Here is a 16,613-nt window from a genome sequence, read left to right on the forward strand (position 1 = left end):
CTTATTCATCAGATATTAGTACTTACAGTATTTTAATAGTGACTAGTAACTGTTGTGTTGTCACGTTTCCCCTTTTTTGCAGATGACTTCTACGGGTCAACCAGTTTTGACTAGTAGTCCAGTAGTGACTAGTACATCATTTTGTTGTACCAGTTGTTATTCATTAGATCATTTTTTTTCTTAGATACTATTAACTATTATTAGATGCTTCCACCTAATCATTAACTCAAGTACATTTATACCCTAAAAAGCTACACTGGGCGAAGTTCGTTACTTAATTTTTGTATTTGTACTAAATTTTTACATATTCAAAGTAACCAGTAACTTGCTACTTAAACAGATTTATTACTCATGTAATAATTAAGACTGCTTCTTTTACTGTTACTTGTACTTTTACTTGAGTACAGTATTTCACTACTCTGCCCAACTCCACCTCTGTGAATACTATGAGAATAGTTCGGTTTAAAGGTTTTAAATGTTGTACCGGATTTATACACACACACACACACACACACACACACACACACACACACGTACACACACGCACACACACACACACACACACACACACACACACACACACACACACACACACACACACACACACACACACACACACACACACACACACACACACACACACACACACACACACACACACACACACACAGGTAAAAACAGCCCGTCGTCGTGGAGTCGAGCTCAGTGTAAACGGGCAGCGCTGCAGTTCGTTGTTCCTCCGGGCCGCAGGCGGCGCTGTCTCCGGCTCAGACACACAGACCCTGCGCTGCTGATCCGAGCGCTCTTCGGCGGATTCATGCAACATATCTCGCTCTAAACACAGTTTTTCCTCATTTCTGGCTGTTCGTCTGATTTAAGTGAACGCCATGTCCTACAACTACGTGGTGACGGCGCAGAAGCCCACGGCAGTGAACGCCTGCATCACGGGTGAGTGTTGTTTATCTCCCGCGCTTCGGGCCTCCGCGGATAAACACCGATCGCGCGTTAGTGTCGTGTTCAGATTACACACTAAAACTGGGTTAGATCTGTCAGCGTGTGTCTGTAACAACGACCGCGCGATTTCGAGGTGTTTCTGCGTGCTTTTTATTGAAGTGGCTCCGTTGGTGCGTCTGCGACGCTTTAGTGAAAGTGAGACTAACTTTAGTTTCTAAGATCTGCTGCTTGTGTCACGAGTAACGTGTAGAGTTCAGACACGCATGATGTTGTCGAAGAAACACAGCTGCAGGTAAACACACCTGTGTGACGCAGGTATACGCGGCTCATCGTGTCCGGGGTCCCGTCATAAACACCGTTAGTATGACCGAATTAGCATTAGACTAGCACTAGCGCGAGGGAGGAATGTTTATTTGGAGTCAGACTATTTCGATCAGAGTGAGGACACCGATGAGCACGAGATGTTCGCTAGATGTTCCGGGTTTAAGTCAGCCCTGTTGTCTGCCCGCAGGTCACTTCACATCTGCCGAGGACCTGAACCTGCTGATCGCCAAGAATACTCGTCTGGAGATCTATGTGGTCACTGCTGAGGGTCTGCGGCCGGTCAAGGAGGTCGGCATGTACGGCAAGATTGCGGTCATGGAGCTCTTCAGACCCAAGGTGTGTGAGGAACATCCAGAGATCTGAGCATCAGAACCACAAAAATACAGGCCTGGTTTCACAGACAGGGCTTAGATTTAGATGTAGTTCGTTAGGACATTTAAGTCAATTTTATGAAGTTGTGTTCAGGAAAAAAAATAAAGGCACTGATATATAGATCTAGAACACTGATGTATTTTTTAAGATCTGGCAGTACAAGTGTCTTTCAGCTGAATCGGCTCAGACTTTCACTTTAGTCTGGGACTAGTTTTAAGCCTTTTCTGTTAAACCGGGGATATTAACCGTCTTTCATTTAATTGGCTTTAAGTCATTTTTCAGCTGTACACTTGAACATTGTGTGCTGCTTACTGCATTTGACATCGTTCCGTCTTTAAATCTAACAGTTTTACTGCAATATAAGTTAGGTGTGTATATTGAGAAATTAAAAGCTTAGTTTTCAGAGATTTGGTCAGTGTTTTGTTGGGTATGTTGTTGTGCTGATGTCTGAGCTGGTTTCTCTTGTTGTGTTCCCTGCTCTGGACACAGAAGAAACAGGAATATTTCCATTAAAGGGTGGTATTTGCTCACCCTACAGTTTTATCATTAGGAGATCATCTAAAGCAGGATATAGATGCATTCACACAGACCACCTCTGAGCTGCAGTTACCACTGAAGAAATAATTCTATTGATTTCTTTTTTTTTTTTTCTTTTTTTTTTTAATAAAGTGATATTTTAAATATGAAAGCACCTCCAGTAGGTGGCACTATTAAGGTGTATTTTGCATTGCTTATTGCAAAGTGCCTGATTTACTTGATATTAAAAGAACACTTTTGATATAACCAAGGATGATAAAGATGTGGACTTTTAAGTGTCAGTGCAGAAAAACCATTAGATTGTAGCGTGACATAAACCACTGAGAGACACGTCAGTTGATGCCGTTTCTGTAAGAGCCCTTGAATTATTCACACAGACTCCTGCAGCATGTCAACACTTGTCTGATTTGCATAATGTTATTAAAAGCTGTCTGTTGGCTTCATGTGAAGGGCGAGAGCAAAGATCTGCTGTTCATTTTAACTGCTAAATACAACGCCTGTATCCTGGAGTACAAGCAGAACGGAGACAGCATTGACATCATCACCCGCGCTCACGGGGACGTGCAGGTACGCCCCTGAAACACACACCTGTCCAAACACACTGCTTCGGTCTGGTCTGACCGCTGCGTCTGTGGCAGGATCGGATCGGCCGTCCGTCTGAGACCGGCATCATCGGGATCGTGGATCCGGAGTGTCGTATGATTGGCTTGCGTCTGTACGATGGGCTCTTCAAGGTGATTCCTCTGGACCGTGATAACCGTGAGCTCAAAGCCTTCAACATCCGTCTGGAGGAGCTGCAGGTCATAGATGTTCAGTTCCTGTACGGCTGCCAGGCTCCCACCGTCTGCTTCATATATCAGGTTCTCCAGCTAGACTGATGTTCTTTCATGATTCAGTAAAATCACGTTCTGAATGCTCTCAAAATTCAAGACATGCTTTTACCTCAAACTATGTCAAATTATGTTATTAAAATGTTTTGGGCCCATAAATAATTTGAAACGAGTGGCAATATTTTCATATATAAATAGTTTAATGAAAAGTAGTTTACAGATTGTATTTATTATTTTATTAATGAAAAATTAATTGGGTGCAAATGAAGGGGATTTACTATTACAATATTGTATTATAAGAAATATTATATGATATCTCCTTTAAAAATAAGGTTGTAATAACTTTAGTAGTAGTGTTATGTACGCTCTGTTGAACAGCAGTATCTATGTCTTCAAGTTAAACTAATCTTTTATTTTGACGGGTTGCTGTGAAGGTTTTTTCTTTCAACTACATGATACAAACTCAGTTGTGACTTTCTCAGAATTGTGATCTAAAATTGTAGTTGTGAATTATAGTCACATTTGCACCTTTTATATGATATAAATTCAGATTTTTCTAACTTTCTACTTTCTGTTTTTGCAAGTTAATATCTTGCAATTCTGCCTTTTTTTTTCCTCAGAATTGTAGTATAAACTTGTAGTTTCTAGTTATAAAGCCCAATTTTGAGCAGGTGAGGGTGGACTGATATATTCTCTGAATTTGTGAGTTTATATCACAAGCTGAGGTTCACACACTTCAGTGTAATAAAGCCACGCATCTATGCCATTCGTTCACACAGAGATGAGCAGAACATGCAGGGTTAATATTTCAACTTTTTTTCCACTGTATTATTTATAAATACTGGTCCATATAGTGTCCTTTTATTATTATTATTATTATTATTATTATATATTATAGAACTATATCATATTTTTATAGGAATATATAGTATTTTTATTATATATTCCTTCTTTTGATTAGTTCATTAAAACGAATTGTGTTAAAGTGTAAATTCCTGCTCTGCTCTGTGTTTGAGAGCGAGTCCCGTCATACGGCTGTGTGTGTTCTCCAGGATCCTCAGGGTCGGCACGTCAAGACATATGAGGTTTCTCTCAGGGAGAAGGAGTTCAACAAAGGACCCTGGAAGCAGGAGAACGTGGAGGCTGAAGCTTCGATGGTGATTCCAGGTCAGGCAGATCTGCTGAACTACAGCTGCTCGCAGAAACCCGTCTCATTAAATATACTGCATGATAGCTTGCATACACCGGAACAAACTGCTTTTAGAAGTCATGTTGTCACAGAGTTTCTCAAGCTAAAATTGTTATGTAAATTGTAAAAATGCATTTAAAACAAATCTGAATATCACAGTATTTTCTGATTTGTTAATCAACCAGGAACTCATTAACAATTATAAATGACTGTGTTGAATAGTACATTTTATTAAAACTATTTCTACAGCCAAAAATTATTCAAATGCCATTTTAAAGCTCTTCTGCTTAAGTCAAAACAGATTTTATTTAACTGTTAAATTTGTTGTAACCGTTGTGATTCATGTTCATGAAGTTGCAGACCACTGTGGGATGATGTTTGTTCTCGTATGTTCAGTCCCAGAGCCGTTTGGAGGAGCTATAATCATCGGACAGGAATCCATCACTTATCACAATGGAGACAAATACCTAGCCATCGCTCCTCCAACAATCAAGGTGAACACATCTGCTGATGTGCTCCTGTCCGTTTCCGTCTGTCGTTTGAATTGTGTATAAAGCGTGTTTTGATCATCGCAGCAAAGCACCATCGTGTGTCACAACCGCGTGGATCCGAACGGCTCGCGGTACCTGCTGGGAGACATGGAGGGCCGACTCTTCATGCTGCTGCTGGAGAAAGAGGAGCTGATGGACGGAGCCGTGGTCCTCAAAGACCTGCATGTGGAGCTGCTGGGAGAGGTACTACATCAGATTACACTGTACTACACTATACCACGCTACACTATGCAGTGCTAAACTACGCTATACTACAAAATGAGATGCTGTACAATGCTGCATGGTACAACACTATTTTACGCTGTGCTATATATTATACTGCACTACACTATTACACTGGACTATGTTGTACTATATTACACATCGCTGTGCTTTAAACCATGACACTGTACTAAACTACAGTACTGCATTATACTACACTATGCTATACTGCACAACATGACACTATACTATACTATACTATGACACGTCACTATACTGTACTACACTACACTAAGCTATACACTATATGAATTAAAGTGACAGTACAGATTGGCATTAGTTTTCAGCCATTTGATATGACTTTAATGCGTAAATAAGACACAGACGTGACTATAATCTGTGTTTGTTTTCACCAGACCTCAATTGCAGAGTGTCTGACGTATCTGGATAACGGTGTGGTGTTTGTGGGATCTAGACTAGGAGATTCTCAACTAGTTAAGGTTGGTAATTTTACAGATTCGTTCTCATTCTGTTGATAAAGATAATGATTTGTTGATAATAGCTGTTGTTTGTGTGTTTGCAGCTAATTGAGGACATTAATGACCAGGGCTCGTATGTGGCTGTAATGGAGACCTTCACTAACCTGGGGCCGATAGTGGACATGTGTGTGGTGGACCTGGAGAGACAGGGTCAGGGTCAGGTGAGAGGCGTCTGGGCATCGCTGCGGTCCTGATTCAGATTCGGTGCATGTCATCACTTCCTGTGTGTGTTCCTTTAGCTGGTGACGTGCTCCGGAGCGTTTAAGGAAGGCTCTCTTAGGATTATTCGAAACGGGATTGGTATCCATGAGCATGCCAGCATCGACCTGCCCGGAATCAAAGGTTGTTTCAGTGTTCATGTTCATCTGTCTGCTGATTTCCTTTTCCTGCTGATGTTTTTTAGCTGGGTAACTTGTTAAATTAAGGCATTAATTCCTTTTTTTAAAATATTGAATAGCATGTTAGTTAATAGCATCATCCAAAATTTCTGTATCAGTTTTATGTATTGAGACTTTCAATTTAACGTTAAAGTTAATTCAGCGCAATAATTTAAAAAAATAAAAAATCTAATTTGAAACCTCCTCTCAACACTTTTCACTCAGAGTAATCCGCTCTGTCTCCTGAGAGCTGAACTTCCTGTCAGACCTAATCCACAGATTGATTGGTGCTTAATGAAGATTCGAGCGTAATGTAATCTTTTGGTCTTTTGGGTGTTCTGCAGTTTGAGGTGGAGCCGCTGATGATGTTCTTGTAGAGTATTGTACTGTAGCAGATTCAGACTGAATGAGAGGTTCTGCAGCGTACATATGCATTTGACAAAACCTTTTCTGACACTGAACAAATATTGCTTGCTTTCTTCCTTTTCTTTATTGGCTGTCCTCTGACACATGCTAATATTATGTGTGTGTTTGTCAGGTCTGTGGCCTCTCCGCTCAGAGTCGGGTAGAGACACTGATGACATGCTGGTTCTGTCGTTTGTTGGTCAGACCAGGTGAGAAAAGCATTTGGTTTACTCCAATCTAGAGCTGACACACACCTTGCTTACTCAGTACTGTCGTCTCTCTCTCTCTGTGTGTGTGTGTGTGTGTGTGTGTGTGTGTGTAGGGTGCTGATGCTGAGTGGAGAGGAGGTGGAGGAGACGGAGCTGCCGGGGTTTGTGGATAATCAGCAGACATTCTTCTGTGGAAATGTAGCACATCAGCAGCTTATACAGGTGTGTGTGTCACAGACAGACAAGCACATATTTACCTATCCTTATGGGGACTCTCTGTAGGCATAATGTTTTTGGGGTTTTTTTTATACAGTACGAACAGTATTTTCTATTGCACTACACCTAAACCTACTCCTCACGGGAAACTTTCAGCATTTTTGCTGAAAAATTGGTACACACACCCGGAGTAGACTAACAGTTTAACACTCTTTTAGCACTCTGTACATCATTTCTTAAAGGTTTACCACCCTGCCATTCAGTCTTGTTATGGTCTTAGTTTTAGAGCTCATTTTTAAAAGATTTCCAAAGAGGAGGGGAATCCTCGTGTGTGTGTGTGTGTGTGTGTGTGTGTGTGTGTGTGTGTGTGTGTGTGTGTGTGTGTGTGTGTGTGTGTGTGTGTGTGTGTGTGTGTGTGTGTGTGTGTGTGTGTGTGTGTGTGTGTGTGTGTGTGTGTGTGGCTCTGAGCTGATATAGCAGGCAATTCAATAATATCCCAATAGTAATAGACCGGCTAATAATAGAAATAAAACTAATAATAGTTTTATATATTAATAGGAGAGTGATCCTAATATCCTCTTGATAATTGACAAACACAGCTGGTGTAGTTAATATCTGACTGTCGTCGATATGATCATCTATCAGCACAACACTACTCTACAAGCACTTCCTCCTCCTACAATCCTTACCAGACCTTGGGACTCAAACCCACAGCCTTTGGGTTTGATTTCTACAGTTTTGTACCTATGGGGAGCAATTTAGAGTCCCCATGAGTGTATGTATTCAGGTTTAAGTCCCTGCCAGGATATATAAACCTGTACGTATGCATGCGCGCGCACACACACACACACACACACACAAGCCATACTTACAGTAGAGGTGTTCATGTGTGTGTGTGTGTGTGTGTGTGCGCATGCTCAGATCACGTCGGTGTCTGTGAGGCTGGTCACTCAGGACAGCAAGTCTCTGGTGAGCGAGTGGAAGGAGCCTCAGGGAAGAAACATCAGCGTGGCGTCCTGTAACAGCACTCAGGTGGTCCTGGCTGTGGGTCGAGTGCTTTACTACCTGCAGATACTCACAGGAGAGCTCAAGCAGATCAGGTACACACACACACACACGTTAGTTTTTGTGAAAAGTGGAGACTCTCCATAGGTATAATGGTTTTTATACTGTGTGTTATTGCTCTGCACCTAACCCTAGCCCTTACAGGAAAATTTATATAAACAAACTAAGGCTTTGTGCTCTTTTTCAAATGAGAGTAAATCACTTAAATCATTTTAATCACGAAGCAAACCAAGATGCAGCGTACATGCAGCAAGACCTGTTTTTAATCTAAATTAGCCTGTATGATTTAAGTTTGATTTAATTTGAATCAAATTGTCTGGCTTGAGTTTGGTGAAACTATATTATATAAAACACATCTGAATGAAGCGGGCGACGAGCTGAATGAGATGCAGATGGTGCTTATGAGCAGCAATTATGTTTCCTTGGTTACCGCTGTTAAAAAAGCTGCATATGAACACTACAAGCCCCGATATACTTCAAACGAAATTAAAGAAAGAACTGAAATGACACAATATCAGGCCAAAACATAGTTCGTTTTCAGTTTGTTTCAGCAGTTCGGATCGGCTCATCAAAGCAGACTTTTTGGGGAGTTTGTTTTGGCTCCAAAACACGTTTGAGCTATGCTTTCTGAAACAGTCAGGTCAGGCAAAGGAGCATATATAAGCATAATAAAATAAATATTATATTATATTGGAACGATAAAAAAAAGAAGACCAGAACCAATTGTGTAAAATAAAGTGTCAGTGCCAGCCTTGATCAGGACTTGAGCTGAACGTGTCTGTGTGTGTCTGTGTACAGCTCTACAGAGATGGAGCATGAGGTGGCGTGTCTGGACATCACTCCTCTGGGCGAGAGCGCAGGAGAGTCCAGCATCTGTGCTGTAGGGCTCTGGACCGACATCTCAGCCCGTCTGCTCAAGTTACCCTGCTTCAGCCCACTGCATAAAGAGATGCTGGGTGGAGGTGAGACACACACACACACATACACACATACACTTTAGGGTCATAAGAGATTTACACATGGGTATTTATTAAAAGGTGAAGAACCACCATTGTGTCTTACCACACTGAAATGACAACTGTTTTATTCTGATGTTTCTAACTGATTCATTAAAAATGCATCACCTGAATGTATTTGAGTTGTGGATGTCTTTTAGAAATGTCTTTTAGAATCTTTTAATTGTATTCCTTGTGTAATTTATTCAGATATTGCAGTGAAAATAGCCTTGATGCTGGCATGTTGTTAAAAAGTGAAGCACACACACACAGTCCCCAGAGAGAAGCTTGAAGAACACACTTTCTCTTGGCTTCGCATATCACTTCTATTTATTCACCTTTTGTGGAAGTTTTTAAAAAGCACTTTTCCCCAAACTCAAACTGAATTCTTTGAGACATTTTGCACAAAAACCATCGAGGCCCAGCGGCGTGCTAATGGTTATGTGTGGCGTCACGTGCTCTGAAACAGTCAGATTGAGGATGTCTTCAGGTCTGGAGCTGATCCTCTTTCAGTGTGTTGCTGTGGTCAGAAACACCTATCTAGGTCACGTTCACACAGTCATGAGCAGCTAGTGTTCTCTCGCTGGGAAACACACAGCTAGAGTTTGTCAAATTGAGTGTAATATCTCAAATATATCGGAACGCACACTTTATCTTGAAGTTTAGAGGCGTATCAGCGGGGCTTATTCCTGCATCTTTACCTTTTGCATCTTCTGAGATACATTTTATAAAGGTAACAGTGTACTTATTTAGATTAGCTTTTATTAATAATTGAAATAACGGTCTCTTTCCATTAAAAGATATTTCTCTATGCTGTATATGATTAATGAATGAAAGTGTCTGGAGGAGCCTGAGCGTCAGACGTTCATGAAATGTGCAGTGTGAATGTATTTCAGCTGCGCTCAGGGTTAATGCAGGATACAGTTAGTGTAAGACTGTCTAAAAATGGGCTTAAGGTACACACAAATAATGTTGGTGCTCGTTCCTTGTATAAGATTTGTTAGATTCACAGCATGTGGTGAAAGGAGCGTAGTAGCATGGCTTTTTGGTGAATGAATCAGAAAAGAGTCTGAAGCATGAATGTGTTGTTTGCTGAACTGAAGAACGTGTCATTTCCTGTCACATGTCTCTCACTGACCGCTGACTGTGTGTCCTGCAGAGATCATCCCTCGCTCCATCCTCATGACCACGTTTGAGGGCAGTCATTACCTGCTGTGTGCTCTGGGAGACGGGGCACTTTTCTATTTTGGACTGGATATTCAGACAGGTGAAAGAAACACTCACACACACACACACACGCACATCACTTTTTCTTTGGGAAGATGTCAACATGACATCCAATGGACTGGTTACTTTAGCATGTTTCTGGCTTTTCAGTAATTAATTAGAGCATTTTAATATATGTTTGTAGCAGGGTTTTTTTTTTATATGGAACTATAGAGGTTCAAGTTTTTCCTGCCAAAATTTCCCACTGGACTCGCCATGAAAAAGGATCCACGTAACCTTTTATTGTGATATAAAGTGCTTCAGAGTGTTGTTCGACACGGCTCTCTTTCAGAGGGTTTCCACAGAGTACAGTAGGCTGAGGTTTCATGACGTGATCATCAGAATCAAGACAGATTTTTTTCAGGTACTAGCTGTAATGGCACAGCTCTATTCTGGAAAAGGGGCAGGAAACAGCAGCTTATTTACATTTAAAGAAACAGCCACCAAAATCTAATGTATCTGCTCCCACTCAAAATGTTTTATTTTCTAAGTGATATAATAAATAGTCTAAAGGGTATTTTGTGACACAAGAGACTTAGCACAGCCAGTAACGGATCGAACCCAACTGCTTTGAATGAGCATGGCTTTTAATTAATTTTTTTCACTCCTTTCACGTTCTGCTGAGGAAGTAGAGATGTTCCTCTCATTGATAGTCAAGCAGGAGATCCAGTGAGAGCTTGATGTGTATATCTCACACACTCTAAAGAGCTAATAAACTGCAGTGGAGAAACAAACTATACCAGCTATACCAGCATTTTAGTTACCAGTTTCACAGTGCTTGATTTTGATATCACAGCTAAAACTAATATAGCTCAAACATAAAGAAAAATAAACAGTAATAAAATAAGAAATGACATGCAATAGCACAAATAAATATAGTAGGCAGATCTAGCTCTTTCTATTCAGGCAAGAAATAATAGAGATTAATTAAATACATGTATATGTTTTGATGTAAGAATCTTAAGTGTGTGTGTGTGTGTGTGTGTGTGTGTGTACTGGATTAACTATACTTGTGAGGAAGTATGTCAGTAATGTCATCACTTATATAGTAAAAGATCAGGATGACCCAGTAGTGAGATGTTTAACTCGTCACCGGATAAAAAGCTTTATAAATCAGCCAAAAGTAGTTTTGATGTAGATCTAGTGTTCTTCACATGTTTCTGTGATGAGTAGGGTTAGGGATAGAAAATACTGTTAATTTGGTAAAAAAAAAATTCAAAGTCTATGCATTGTCCTCAGTAAGATATTAAAATGTGTGTGTGTGTGTGTGCGCGCTCTCTGCAGGGGTTTTGAGTGAGCGTAAGAAGGTGACTCTGGGCACTCAGCCCACTGTTCTGCGCACCTTTCGTTCTCTCTCCACCTCAAACGTCTTCGCCTGCTCCGACCGGCCCACCGTCATCTACTCCAGCAACCACAAACTGGTCTTCTCCAACGTCAACCTGAAGGAGGTCAACTACATGTGCCCCCTCAACTCGGAGGGATACCCCGACAGGTACGGCTGCAGGAAGATCAGGCCTGTTCCTCTCAGCAGACTGTAGTGACTCTGATTTATTCTTCTGTTTCTCTTCAGTCTGGCTCTGGCCAACAATAGCACTCTTACCATCGGCACTATCGATGAGATCCAGAAGCTCCACATCCGAACCGTTCCTCTCTACGAGTCGCCCAAGTGAGTGTGTGTCCTCCAACAGGAACACATCCAGGCTGCAGGAAAGACTTATCCGTGCACTAAACCGGGGATGTCAGTGCTAGTCAGCTCATTATTTATTAGGTGGTGTCATTGCGTAATTATGAGAGTGAAAGCTGACTGGAGCTGTTGCGTTTAATTCATATTTAACACACACACCCTTAAAATGTTGGTGTATGATGTCGTGAGAATTGTGCGTTAACTTCCATAATAAAGATAATGTATTCTACCAATGCATGATTGTGTGTTAAAGTACAGCGCGTCTGTTTACAGTCCTGCTGTTTCTAATCAGTCCAGTCGTCTGCTTTTATTTAGGGACCTGTGTCCTTAGCAGGAACATGCTTGTTTCTGAGGGTTAATACACTACTGAGTGATCTAGAGCGGCGGGAGTATTCAGTGAATGATCAGTGTGTGTCGTTTCAGGCGTATCTGCTATCAGGAGGTGTCTCAGTGTTTCGGAGTTCTGTCCAGTCGAGTAGAAATGCAGGACGCCAGCGGGACCACATCACCCATGCGACCCAGCGCCAGCACACAGGTGTGTGTGTGTGTGTGTGTGTGTGTGTGTGTGTGTCGAGCATTTTGTAGTTGTGTAGTTACATAAATATGTACTAATGTTTGTGTGTGTGTGTGTGTGTGTGTGTGTGTGTGTGCACGCTCAGGCTCTCTCCAGCAGTGTCAGCTCCAGTAAGCTGTTTCCCAGCAGTACTTCTCCTCACGAGACATCTTTCGGGGAGGAGGTGGAGGTTCACAGTCTGCTGGTGGTGGATCAGCACACGTTTGAGGGTGAGTGTTGAGCGTGCGTGTTTGTGTTTTTGTGTGTGTGAGAGAGACGTCTCACGCCCTGTATCTCTGCAGTGCTGCATGCTCATCAGTTCCTGCAGAACGAGTATGCTCTCAGTATGGTCTCCTGTAAGCTGGGCCGAGATCCTGCCGTCTACTTCATCGTCGGCACTGCTATGGTGTATCCGGAGGAGGCGGAGCCTAAACAGGGCCGCATCATTGTGTTTCACTACACAGACGGTAATGTCAGACACACCCCGGATGATTTCCAGCCATCGCTTGATTCTCTAGATGTTTCTACATACACTGTTGCTTTACCAATGAGTGTACTTTTTGTTTTTTACACATTCACTAGAGCAGGGATCCTCAAATCTAGACCTCGAGATCCACTTTGCTGCAGAATTTAGCTCTAACCCTAAACAAACACACCTGAGCATGCTAATCAGTGTCTTCAGGATCATTAGAAAATCACAGGTAGGTAAGTTTTATCAGGATTGGAGCTAAACTCTGCACTTCATTGGACCTCCAGGCCAAGATTTGAGGAAGCCTGCACTAGAGTATACGTGAGGTGTGTGTGATGCAGAATATTATCAGCTCGTCTCAAAACAAAACATACTTTCACTCCTCAAGATTTTACCATTTCATATTAAAATAAACAAAACTGCTCAACGACCCACAAAACAGTAGCAGCTTCTCTTCTGACCTGGTGTATTCTGCGTGATGTTTGTCATAGCTGTGTGTGTGTTTGTGTTGAATCATGGGCTGTTTCTGGTTTTCTGTGACTGCAGGTAAACTGCAGACGGTGGCAGAGAAGGAGGTCAAAGGTGCGGTTTACTCCATGGTGGAGTTTAATGGTAAACTGCTGGCCAGCATCAACAGCACCGTGAGTTTCTTCCCATCATGCTGTTCAGTGTTCCCAGAGCTCCGCTGACGTCTGTCTCTGCAGGTGCGTCTGTACGAGTGGACGGCGGAGAAGGAGCTGAGGACCGAGTGTAATCACTATAATAACATCATGGCCCTGTACCTGAAGACTAAAGGAGACTTCATCCTGGTGGGAGACCTGATGCGCTCCGTGCTGCTGCTGGCCTACAAACCCATGGAGGGCAGCTTCGAGGAGGTGAGGGCCGCCGCCGGGGAGGATGGGGTTTCTAGTTGCAAGCTGTTGTGATACTTAATGTTTTCTCCATTTCATTAGATTGCTCGTGATTTCAATCCTAACTGGATGAGCGCTGTTGAAATTCTGGATGATGACAACTTCCTGGGAGCAGAGAACGCTTTCAATCTGTTTGTTTGTCAGAAGGACAGGTAATGATCGGAATGACTCGACTGGCACATTTACCCATGATCTGTGAAAGCATCATCGTAATCCACGTGATTGTTAATCTTATGAGAAGGGGACAGATTCTACATCCTGCTCCAGGTCATGTTGAGCAGCAGAGAGCTGCTTGAATTGAAGTGACTTCTGAAGCTGTGCTTCCTTCAACTGCATACACTGCACCTTTAAGAGAAAATCAGCCAATGATTGACTCGCCCTCGGGGCATCTTAGCTGTAAATGACTTCCTTTAGAATCCATTTAAAGTTGCATTTAAAAACATCCTGACTCTTCCAAGTTTATAATTTTTTTTTTTCCAAAACAGTTTTTTTTCCAATAAAGCACATCAAAAATAAAACGTGCCTCACATGGTTTTAGAAAAATAACATTCATTCACTGTAAAGCTTGTAAGAGCCAAGATGTTTTTAAATACAACTGTTTGGATTCACATGAAACCTAGCGTGAGCCAGTCACAGGCTAGCGTTAATGTTTCAGCGAGTCGTTGATGGTTGTGTTTCCAGCGCGGCGACTACAGACGAGGAGCGGCAGCACCTGCAGGAGGTGGGTCTGTTCCATCTGGGCGAGTTTGTCAACGTGTTTTCACACGGATCTCTGGTGCTGCAGAATCTGGGCGAGAGCTCGACTCCGACTCAGGGCTCGGTGCTGTTCGGGACCGTCAACGGCATGATCGGTGAGCGTCTGTCCTGTAACGCCCTCATACTGTCTGAGACAAGAAGACGTGTACAAATAGTGCTGTTTGTCAGGAGTTCAGTTGCTTAAACGTTTAAAATTAAAATATGGATGTGAGCGGTGGCTAAGATGAAATCTCACATCTGGTCTCGGCTCGTGAAGCCAGTTTTAGCCCGCTGAACTTTATTTTTGAGCATATAAAACTGCTGCAGAACCGTGACAGGATTAGTCGATCATCAGGATTTGAATGTCTTTAGATTTAAATGTGTTCTACGTTAGATTGATAAACGAGGCCCATTGAGTCGAGTTCTCAGATGAACTGCATTGTGATAATCTTGATGTCATTACCGTGAGTAAATGTGTGTTGCTGATGCTTTGTGTTTTTGAGGTTTGGTGACGTCTCTGTCGGAGGGCTGGTACAGTTTACTGCTGGATCTACAGAACAGACTCAACAAAGTCATCAAGAGCGTCGGAAAGATCGAGCACAGCTTATATCCTTCAGCAGCTGACAAACGTGTGTGTGTGTGTGTGTGTGTGTGTGTGTGTGTGTGTGTGTGGCAGAACTGTGTTGTTGAGGTCCTTGACCAGCAGCACCTGGAGGTCGTTCCACACGGAGCGTAAGACTGAACAGGCCACGGGGTTCATTGACGGAGATCTAATCGAGAGCTTCCTGGATCTGGGTCGAGCGAAGATGCAGGAGGTGGTCAGCACACTGCAGGTGAGACACACTCGTCTTTCTGCTCCGTCCATGCTCTGACGTAGAAGGCCTCCTGATTATGGTATTATACAGTGATGTGAAGTTAAAGGAATTGTTCACCCAAAAATGAAATTTACCCCATATTTACACTGAATCCATCCTAGGTGTATGACTTTCTTTTTTTTTTTTTTTTTTTTTTTTTTTTTTTTTTAATGTAGCAGTCGTTATTTTAAAGCACCATAAATTGTATATATATTTGTTGTAAAACGAGAGTTGAAAGCTCAGAAGAGAATAGACAAACAAGGATAGAGCAGTACTAAACGCCAGTCACGAATTAAGTCGAAAACGAGAAATTAAATGTCAGAGGTTTCACTACAAGAACGAATGCAGCTTACGTCAAAGGGAGATATACGGAGCTTCAGAATAATACACGCTATCCAGCAGCATTAACAAGATCCGAAGAGCCAGGATTTAAAAAACCCTGACTGTTTGTCAGAAAGAAGGAAGTCTTCTTAAGGTTAAAATAAAGCAAAAAAAACTGAGTTGAGATTGTGATTGAATCGAGATTCGTTCAAAAATGCTGATTCATCCAGTAATTAAACAAGTGAAGTATTCATGAGTGAGACATCAGGTATTTAAAAAGAGTTATCTGTCTACAGTGCTCTGATACGCCTCCAGAAGCAGGGCTAAAGATACTCATTCACTGCTGTCTTCATTTAAAAGTTATGTAATAATTGTAATAAAAATACCTACAAAGACTTCTGCATCAGGCACTAACGTGAGATTGTATCCTAGACTGACGCTCTCCCATGCGCTTGTTACATCAGTCTTTATTCACTCGTGTGTGTGTGTGTTTTGTAGATCGATGACGGCAGCGGGATGAAGCGTGAGGCGACGGTGGACGAGGTTATTAAAATCGTGGAGGAGCTGACGCGGATCCACTAACCACGAGCATCACACACCTGTACATAACTATACATAAATCAGAGCGTGTGTGTGTGTGTGTGTGTGTGTTTCACTCCAGCTGAATGCATTGAGTTCAGTCACGCTCACACACTGGCGTACTCTTCACATGCTTGTCCTGTGAGCTCCAGATGAAGATGTCTGCTGGATTCTGACTCTGCCAGCACCAATCTGCAATAGTTTTAGTGAAGCCTTTATCATTGTGCTGTCTCTGTTCATTTATTTTAATAAAGTTTCGTTCAGTACTTTGGGCCTGTTGTGTTTTATCAACTCTGTGTGTGTGGTCTTTTAATAAAAGCAGCACATAACATACAAGAGAGATGAATGGAGTCGTATTATTTCGTCTCCTGTGTGCTGCTGCTGTTGAAACTGTCTGGATAATGTGCAATAAACCCGGACAGGCTGATATAAGAGCTCAAATCAGGGCCAGACTGTACATTATCCTGTGTATTACAT

At 42.1% G+C, this 16,613-nt stretch overlaps 1 protein-coding gene across 1 annotated transcript; it reads left to right on the forward strand.

Moving 5' to 3' along the window:
* The first annotated feature begins 722 nt into the window (after nt 1-722).
* On the forward strand, nt 723-16,402 carry ddb1 (damage-specific DNA binding protein 1). The gene is made up of 27 exons (XM_043233612.1): nt 723-948; nt 1,466-1,614; nt 2,638-2,754; nt 2,826-3,047; nt 4,070-4,184; nt 4,603-4,700; nt 4,782-4,940; nt 5,375-5,458; nt 5,542-5,658; nt 5,737-5,839; nt 6,413-6,488; nt 6,602-6,710; nt 7,626-7,804; nt 8,568-8,731; nt 9,924-10,031; nt 11,315-11,522; nt 11,601-11,696; nt 12,138-12,249; nt 12,374-12,497; nt 12,570-12,734; nt 13,283-13,377; nt 13,441-13,611; nt 13,690-13,799; nt 14,329-14,498; nt 14,886-14,988; nt 15,092-15,215; nt 16,056-16,402. Exons 1-27 carry the CDS (start codon nt 888-890, stop codon nt 16,137-16,139), a joined length of 3,423 nt encoding a protein of 1,140 aa, XP_043089547.1. The 5' UTR covers nt 723-887; the 3' UTR covers nt 16,140-16,402.
* Nucleotides 16,403-16,613: the final 211 nt, after the last annotated feature.

This window comes from Puntigrus tetrazona, unplaced genomic scaffold, assembly GCF_018831695.1.
Source record: "Puntigrus tetrazona isolate hp1 unplaced genomic scaffold, ASM1883169v1 S000000897, whole genome shotgun sequence".
NCBI lineage: Eukaryota > Metazoa > Chordata > Actinopteri > Cypriniformes > Cyprinidae > Puntigrus > Puntigrus tetrazona.